The sequence below is a fragment of the Haliotis asinina genome, chromosome 9 (genome assembly GCF_037392515.1).
Source record: "Haliotis asinina isolate JCU_RB_2024 chromosome 9, JCU_Hal_asi_v2, whole genome shotgun sequence".
Taxonomy (NCBI): Eukaryota; Metazoa; Mollusca; class Gastropoda; order Lepetellida; family Haliotidae; genus Haliotis; species Haliotis asinina.
Window position 1 is genome coordinate 13,844,473 of NC_090288.1, and position 9,441 is coordinate 13,853,913.

At 37.4% G+C, this 9,441-nt stretch overlaps 1 protein-coding gene and 2 pseudogenes across 1 annotated transcript; all 3 read left to right on the plus strand.

Annotated features, from left to right (window-relative positions):
* Nucleotides 1-2,746: 2,746 nt before the first annotated feature.
* Nucleotides 2,747-8,824, plus strand: LOC137296602 (uncharacterized). Its single transcript, XM_067828414.1, has 7 exons — nucleotides 2,747-3,135; nucleotides 3,802-3,906; nucleotides 4,313-4,341; nucleotides 5,112-5,212; nucleotides 6,486-6,727; nucleotides 6,928-7,116; nucleotides 7,869-8,824. The coding sequence occupies exons 1-6, from the start codon at nucleotides 2,747-2,749 to the stop codon at nucleotides 7,112-7,114; spliced, it is 1,053 nt and encodes a 350-aa protein (XP_067684515.1). The 3' UTR covers nucleotides 7,115-7,116; nucleotides 7,869-8,824.
* LOC137296407 (uncharacterized) lies at nucleotides 5,221-6,052 on the plus strand (annotated as a pseudogene).
* Nucleotides 7,268-8,791, plus strand: LOC137296603 (uncharacterized; annotated as a pseudogene).
* Nucleotides 8,825-9,441: the final 617 nt, after the last annotated feature.

Sequence of the window (9,441 nt, forward strand, 5' to 3'; positions counted from 1 at the left end):
CAACATTGATCATTTTAGATGTTCCTACTTTTCACACTTTTCACTACTTTTGACACGTTTTATTTGTTTCACTAATGCAAATCAGCAGAAAATGTTTTGAAAGACTGAAATCATAGGCATTATAATTTGACACACTCTACAACGGACGTTTCTTGTTTTAATAGTTGAAAAATGATGACTGTAAATGGTTTATCTTTGTCTCAAAGCAGAATTTTATTTCAACCTTTCTTTTGGACATCTAAATGACTGTTATTGGTTTATTTCGGCATGATCGAAATAGGACGAATTTCACCTAAAATGAATGCATTTGCCATTTTTTCGTGATTTTCTTAAAACTGTATTGTTTAGCTTTCTTGTAAACTAATGTCTTCTAATATATCTTTGATAACTTTTCAGTAATTCATAAATGTAGGATGGTAGAGTTTCTTTCGGCGTTCAGTGGACATACACAAGCACATTATTTAAGCACCATCTGGATCCATCGGGACTAATGGGATCGGGTGGTAAGACTCTCTCACTCGGTCGACTTCCCAAATGCGCAGATCAGTGCTCATGCTGATGTTCACTATATTGTCTGGTCCAGACTCGATTATTTACAGAATGTCGCCACACTGCTGGAATATTGCTGAGTGCGGCGTTAAACATCTAACCAGCCACCGACAACACAAGAATGTTGCGGGACCTAAATGCATTTTTCATGGTAATATCAACTTCCATTCAGTGGAAAGTAAATCCGACCAAGTAAGGTTTAAGCCACAGTTATGGAATTTGATACAGGTTTACAGAAACTGGAGTACTGCTCATTACATTTTCTATAAGATTTATTTTTCTCATTCAATAAATACCTACCACCAGTGTTTTGCCTGGTGTCCCCGTAAACCGTTGCTTGTTGTAAAACCCGATTACATGGATAGAGAGTTGTCTGGCTCGGGACCAATGTTTGCAATAATTTAATTTGCCAGTTGGCTAACATGATCTGAAGGCCTTGAACTCTAAGGCCCTAAATGAAATCTGCGGGCCCATTTAATTAAAATCAAATCAATAACAACAAAAGAGACTATCGTGTACACAGCTTCACGCTGTTTAGAGAAGCCTATGGCGTGGAGAGAATATTTATTTGTTAAAGACAGGTATAGATATTCCTACGTGCAAATATCTGAAAGTTACTGTAAGTTATCGTAACTGTTGCTGAAACTGTAAGTTATCGTAACAGTTGCTGGTACTGTAAGTTATCGTAACAGTTGCTGAAACTGTAAGTTATCGTAACAGTTGCTGAAACTGTAAGTTATCGTAACAGTTGCTGATACTGTAAGTTATCGTAACGGTTGGTGATACTGTAAGTTATCCTAACAGTTGCTGGTACTGTAAGTCATCGTAGCAGGGTGGATCATGGATAATTCCCAAATGTTAAAATTGTCGCAGAAAACATTATGGGCAAGATTCCAGTTGAACAAAAAAGACAGATAATTTACTAAAGGCTGCAGGGGCCTGCAAATATTTGAAACTGCCAGCCCGATGCAATAACAACGGACGCCGGGCCTCCGGGCCGGCAATTATTTCTAACGCTGCATGGGACCCGGTTGGTTGCATGTCAAACAACTAGATTGTCGTATAATTCATATTTACATATTTTCTTAACTCAAAAACAGGTGCAATATCTTTCTACAAAATATGTAGATATATCGAACATAACCTAAGGTAGTGCCCTTTACCTATTTACAGATTTTAGCTCTGTCGACTTCCATGGAAACATTTTGGACTTTGCTTCTGTTCATATGGGTATGTTTGTCCGGATTATATCTCTAAAACGTATTAATATTTTGGTGTTATTTTGGTATTATTTATTTTTGTTCATGAACCACACACAATATCTGGTTGTCAGATGGTGCCATGTGGTACTTGTTTTCGTAAAAATTTGTTTTGTCTGTTACCATGGCAGCAAGTCTTATGTTAAGTCTATTAGGGAGAGCTTAGATGGAAATTCTCTCATTAAGCTGGACTTTGTGAGAGTCGGGGTTTGTTATCTTCTGATGACGTCTGTTGAAAACTGCAAGGAATTGGACCAATACCTCTCCATAGAGAGTAGGAACATAACGTCTGCATAAACTGTACTCGTGTGTGTGAAAAAGAACATCAAGGAAGTTTCATTGCAAGGTTTAAGTACTATACAAAATGTGGCTCTTCTTTGGATTTTGGCTCTGTTGGTTACGAAAAACAAAACAAAGCAGAGGTATTCTGCTTTTCATATTTTTCACCACTTGAGTGCTGGTCATTCAAATGTTTATTTTATATCTCATACTGAGGTTCCGGAGGTTCTGCGAAGTGACCAAAAGTGAATAAAACTGAAAAACACTACAACCAGTGATGAATGACTGTTTGAATCAAGGACTAGAAACAAATCCACCAATCATCAACAGTGCAGCAGCACAGAGAACTATATCACGGAGTCATCATTAGTGAGTGAGTTAGTGAGTTAGTGAGTTTAGTTTTACGCCACACTCTGGACCAGACCATTCTCTTCCCACAGAGGTTACTCCCGTCATATCTTCTCTTCCAATAAGTCCCTCTCATGGTGCGAGTGCTCAAGACTCGTGATTGGAGGCATTCAGATTTTGTTGTGCAATCAGCGACGTTGTTTCAAAAGTGATCATTCGCAAGCTCTCGGTAATTTCCGAGCGCATCGTGAATACTAGAACCACTTCCGAGCGCGATGCGCAAGCTTTTCTTCTAGACAGAACTCAGTAATATGATGGCGGGGCAATATGGCGTCTCTATCGCCCTTAATGAAAACGAAGAAGGTCGTATTAAATGCCTCCTGTGTCACACCAACACAAGTCCCCGACAGAGGAGGGATATTTGTGGCCCCACGTTTGGTTGTATTAGTCAGCTTGAGCAGGTGTTGGGGAGAAATATCAACAAGAATCAGGGACTCGGGTGTAACTTTGTCTGTCTGTCATGTTACGTGAAACTGAACAAGCTGTGCAAAATCGAAGATGATATTGCCACCAAGATACAGAAACTGAAGGATGAGAGATTTTCAGTACTTGCTCAGCTACGTCTCAAACATGTATCGGGGGATGGATCACCGTCGCATCACCGACCTGAATTATCGCTTCCCGACGAGAGCCTTGCAAGGTACAGTTATCTTTCGATTTTTTAGAAATATATTTAATTACGGTAATCTAGCAAAGTCTATTAGCCTGTCTACTTGGCTAATTATATCAGAAGGATAAACTATATTTCTTATCAACCTGAATATACAGAAATATTTCAATACTTGAATCGCAACTCTAGGCTTGTCATTATCAGCACACATTATATGATAATATTCTCTGAAACCAAATGTGGTAACCCATTACATTTAAAATTAAAATGTGTAAGAGTTTAAAGTGTATCAATTTTCATTTCTAATAGCCATTTTGATCACATGCAAACATTAGATAACAATAGATTTGATGACATTTGGTGACTTGTTTGTAGAAAACTGTAATTTATGATGTGCTTGAGTAATTATTATTCATTATTGTAGAACGCCTTTAGAGGCAAGAATTCCTTAAAAGTTAATTTTCACATTTTTATTTGGCAATTTCTGGATGTATTTTTTGTTGTAGTTTAAGTTTAAAATGTTCTTAGCAGAGCTAAACATCAAATCACATCACCTCCTGTTCTGTTAATAACAAACTGAAATTACCTCTTTCTGAAGTGAATATAACACAGTTTCAGCATCATCATGATCATGGAAATAGTTGTTGCCATGAACAACATTTTACAATAACGACTGGAAAAATGATTTATTGACAGTGTGCAGTACCCCATAGCAGGCATGCCTTCCCAATGCCCTTTTCAAAAGGAGACGGAAGGGAGACAGTCTGTGACAGCCACCATTGCCCAGCCTCAGACGTCAAGGTTAATATTTGTAACATGTTTTTGAACTAATATTTAAAGTCACAGTTTATGCAATTAAAAATCATTCAAGAACCAAATAATGTAGACTAACAGCTGGTCTCTGAAATGAACATATCTCACTGAAAAAACGTTCATAGTGAAAAAAAATAATAAAATGAAATGGAGCCCTGAGGCTTTCTTCATTTTCAGAAGCTAAGGAAATCTAGACTTGCCACATTTTCTATACTTGTGTGGGCTTTCTTGGATATATACTTCAGGGTCTGTACGACAGACTACAAATAATGTTACGATTCACTATTTTATGTACAACTAGAGGGAGGACACTCCTTTGAAACTTACACTGCCTTTCTTCACGTGTTTTGTTTATTTAGAAAAGAATTACAGTCTAATTGTGTATTTTTGACAGTACACAAGTCCTCAGCACACCATCTAAAGGCACCAACTGACCAAGAGGCCTCGACCACTACTCTCCTCTCCAACACCTTGGAAGATAAAAGATAGGAGACACTCAGTGACTTCAGTGAAAAAGTCATCAGGAAAAGCTCTTTTCACTGAAAAAAAGTAAAGTAATGAAAAATCGCCTGTATTCTAAAATTTTGGGTACCAACAACCCATCAGTCAATTAGACCAGACAGCATAATAATGTCATATTGAAAATATATCAAGGTTAGTTTGTGCTTTTGTTGTAGTATTTATCACCTCGCATCAAGGGTAAAACTGATTTCACAGAGTTATAAATCGGAATTTAGTCAGTAACCACCATTGTCTGTGAACAAACTAATGACAGTATATGTTGAATTTGTATACAAAAGTTTGTTACATCAATTATTTCAATATAATATTTTCATTTTCACATTCCCTATTAAAGGTGACAGGACAGACGTCATGAGAAGGGGTAAGAAGAAGGTCCATTAAGAGTACAGATATGAAAGATGTCATCATATGTATTACCAGAGGAGAAAACAGAGGGAAAATGTGTAGAAAGGTCTACAAGCATTGTTCTGATGAAGTCAATACTGAGGTACTAAAGAGACTGAGGAAGGAATGTGTACAGATGTGCAAGAAGACTGCCATTTGTGTTTTACACCAAATCAGTCCAGACAGACTTGCTAAGTTAACATGGTTAAGCAGACAAATGGTAGTACGAGTTCCCTTGCTTGACGAAATACTGCACATTTTCAGAAAGGAATCTGATGTGTGAGCAGGATGGTTGGCTTCCATGGTTTTGAATGCATTTAACCATCTTCAGTCAGCTGTGCAACAAATCATCGGACAGGTGTTGGATCATGGGGGTGCAACTGATGAGGTAAGTTCATGAAATTTGAACTTTCAACATTTTGTGTAAGACAACACTTGTTTCATCTAGAAAAAACCCATCCAAAGTCTCAACATAAAAATGGTGAAGTACCAGAAACAACTTCATCGTGTGACATACTAGGGGAAAATGTTGATATAATCAAGATGCCATCTAGAATTGACAAAAGAAGTACGAACCAAAAGTTGGCACTGGTTTCTCCTTGTTGCTAGCAGGAAACAAGTAACTTTTCCAGCTCTTGACATTGCTCCTCCAAAGTCTATCATGAAAAGCACTGAAAACAGAACCTTCATTCCGAGAGAATGCCAAGCCTTAGATCAGAATTTTTGTTTTCATATCATGAAAGTACTTGTATCCTACCTTGATTGCTTTAGCAAGTATGCCAGTTGTCTCCCTGAATATTTATTTGCCCCTTCACAAGTGACAGATTATGTCATTCTTGATCTCTTGGACAAGAGTGAATACAAAACAGATGATATGATATCCATATTGGAACCCATCCATGAAAGGTATGTTCCTCACTCTAATGATGATCATCCAAATGTCATCCAAAGGACTGTCTTTGGTGGAAATGTCTTAACAAATAAACGTGCTTACACTTCCCAGTTAGCAATGTTCAATGGTGTCTCAGATTTTGAGTGTCTTACAGGCGTAATTCATGGACCAGAGGGGCTGCATAGGATGATGAATCTGCTTTTGGTATACATAACAAATGAGTTGACAGATATTTCAAGGCATGTTTCATTTCATTTCATTTTGTTTTCATTGTTCAAAACAGTTAACACTTTACCATCTGAAATACTAAATAATTTCATGCGAAACTGTTCCTGAGTGCATTAATTACAGAAGTAATTAGTAATTGAGACAAGAAGCTAAACCTGATACCATCCATTATGAATGAAAAGAATATTTCTGATCTAGCTGGTAAGAGGTTAAAGGTCAACACCTTAAAAAGGAACATTTGTTTGTGAGGAGATCGATATCTCTCCATTAAGAGTTCACTAACACTTGTTTGTTTTTAACAACTCATGTTCATGATTAACCCTTTTCCTGCTGAAGAAATAAATACCAAACTGTCCCTGCGTGTCGAACATTCAGGAATCAATCCAAATCACACCAGTAAATCATAGGAAAAATCCTGGAGTGAGGGAGTAACATATTTTATCTCAGGTATTACTTTTTCTGAATGTGTATTCATTTCTTGAAACAGATTTTGTAAATGAACATGTGTTACTCATTCCTCATTGTTTCCTATTTTGTGCAGCTGATCTATGAGCAGTTCTACAAGACATCTTCACTTGGTGACATTGGAACTCTAGTGCAGCTGATCTATGAGCAGTTCTACAAGACATCTTCACTTGGTGACATTGGAACTCTAGTGCAGCTGATCTATGAGCAGTTCTACAAGACATCTTCACTTGGTGACATTGGAGCTCTAGTGCAGCCGAGAAATGTGCTGAGTAGAGTTGCTGTTCATGGTCCAGATGAAGTAATTGGAAAGTACAGGTTTGTGTTTGTTGCTTTGTTGAGATATTAGCATATGTTTACTTGCAAACATTTTAGATTTTTAGGTTTCTTTAGCTTTACAAAGGATTCAATGTTCCAGTTAGATTCCAAATAAGTTAGTTTGGGAGATTTACAAGGAAGTGCTCAAGAAGTAGTTAATAAAACTGGACTTGGTTATGAAGTTATTTATTATTTTTCAGGAGTCATTTGACATTTGTTGATGACTGTCTGGATGGATTTATTGTTGGAGCTGCCATGCAATTGCTAAACATGGAGCATACTGGATCTGAACCTCAGAGACAGCAAACATTGTTCGATGCACTGTCCAAGGAGGACCGATACAAGTTCATCCATCGAATAGCTGACGGAATTTGTCAAAGTTGGTGAAGGTAAGTAATACAAACTTTAATAGTCGAAGATAATGCATGATGTCTATGTTAGACACATTTCTTAGCAAGAGGTTATTTAGGTATATTTAGCTCACATCATTGTGGAAGTTTTCTCTACCATCATACATCTCTGTTCAAACCAAGCCAGTGCATGTATTGTTGGTTCTGCCATGATTCATCTCATTGTTCTATCTTACTGAACAGGATGTTTTACCAAAATATTGGTTTCTAACAGTGTTCCCCCTCAACTTTCTTATTTGTGTGTCAGGTTAACTGTCCCCATTTTTGTGGGTATTCAGAAAAGAATTGGTGAGTCAAACAGGTAACAAAGGTAATCGATTGTCAACCAATAATTTCTTTTTGTTTCCTGTATATGCCTCTATGCCATAATTCTAATTAACTACCATTAGTGCTTTCAAATCAGTTTGAAATCAGAAATCAATTTAGCTATATTTATTACTTACAGCATTGAATTGTGTGGCTTTGATTAGTGATTTTATTGCATCAGAAGCAACACACTGTTTGTTTTCCATACATATATTCACTTTACACCGAGTCTTATACACATGTTTTCCACATCAAACCTTGTTCCTAAACCTCAGTGAGTGTTAATAGTATTGCATGATGCATGGTGTCCGATTCATTGAACTATCAGGATTATTACTGGTGCAGGTGAGAAAGAATTTAGCTGAAGTGAAAGGGAAGATTTTGAAAGTTAATGTAATGTTTTTTTTTTATTTGTACTTCCACAGATGTTGGTGAAATCCATGCTCAAGCTCAAGCTTTGGATGATGAAAAGAGGGATTTAAATGAGATGTTTGAGTCTGCAACAAAGAAATACTCGTTGTTACTGCCGCAAAGTGTACAAGACCCTTGGACCATTCCGGAAACATCTGGAAAAGCAACGTGACTATGTTTTCTTTGTCAGAAGTGATCAGAGTAGTAAGTCCAAAATTGATCATGTTGCTTCATACAGGTCATCTTTTATGAAGGTTGCTCTTCTGCGTGACTCACAAGATGCCTACAAGATGGGAGATGGAGACAGACTGATGGAGAATGCCAAGTTTCAAATGCTGTTGTCAGACGTTGCACATCGGACAAAGTACAAGATATAGCTGTTCCGGTATATGACATATTATTTCTCACTGTTAAGCCCAAGTTTGGCTGAGGAATACAAGTGGAATTGTACAGCCAATACTCAAGGGGGCATAGGTAACAATGTTCCCAATGACAATTTGGTGGAAGTTCTTGTAAAGAAAGTCAAGAAGAAGATACGTGTACAAGGAGCTAACACATCTTATGCGACAGTCAGAACTGCAGCACTAACCACACAAATCCAGGGTGAAATTTGCACAAATGTTGAACTTGAGGAGGGGCCTGGAAGAAGAAAGGTTCAAGATCCAAGCAGACCAAATGTGCTGACATACCTCTGATAGTGCAGCAACTACAAAAGGCTGACATTTTCGCACACATTCCAGGAAGGTCACATGCTGGATTTCCCAATTTTCAGGATCTCTTTGCCAGAGTTAATGTCTTGAGCATACATAAATGGATAACAGACCAGAAAAACAGACTCTCCTTGGAAATGACATGCGTGATTCACCTCTTTGGAAGTGTACTATCACAATTGCTTTTGTACACACTTATTATTGTGCATATCTACATTCAACAATGACACAAATGGTGGAAGTAAAAGAATGATGACAAACTCTTTCCTGTTTTGTTTCCCTGATACATGAACTGCCATCCTCCCTGGATATGATGTCAATTGTTCTGGAGATATTGTTACATAGGCATGAAAAACTCAATTACATCACAAAATACAATATATCCGCCCTCCACTTTGAGACGGGGTAACAATACAAGTACACAATCCCTCATCCTTTGACATTTTCACACACTTATCATTATGCCTGTAAGATCTCGGGCCAAACTGGAAACAGAAAACTCACTTATATTTCTCAAAACAACTTTTGATGACAAGAAAAATAAACAGTCTTGAAATGTTCACTTTACCCACTTTGTTAATACTCACATTATTAACAGATAAAGTAGTTGCATCACATTGAGTTTTTAGCTGAAGGATTCAGTTTATCGCTTCCTTCACACACGTTGTAAAGTAATATCTTCAACCAGTTAAACTCATGACATTGAGTTTTTAGCAAAAGGATTCAGTTCATCGCTTCCTTCACACACGTTGTAAAGTAATATCTTCAACCAGTTAAACGGTATGATCCTGATCCACTCAGTCATGTACGATGGTTTTCACACAGAGACAGTAATAAAACAAGTATTCTAGTTAACGATTGAGTCCAATGGGTGGTC

What these genes read in the sequence shown, in the direction of transcription:
- LOC137296602 (XM_067828414.1), top strand. Translation starts at nt 2,747, where the DNA reads ATGATGGCGGGGCAATATGGCGTCTCTATCGCCCTTAATGAAAACGAA. An exon ending in GCCCAGCCTCAGACGTCAAG is followed by an intron (nt 3,907 to 4,312) that starts GTTAATATTTGT and finishes TATTTTTGACAG; the next exon opens with TACACAAGTCCTCAGCACAC. An exon ending in GAAGTAATTGGAAAGTACAG is followed by an intron (nt 6,728 to 6,927) that starts GTTTGTGTTTGT and finishes ATTATTTTTCAG; the next exon opens with GAGTCATTTGACATTTGTTG.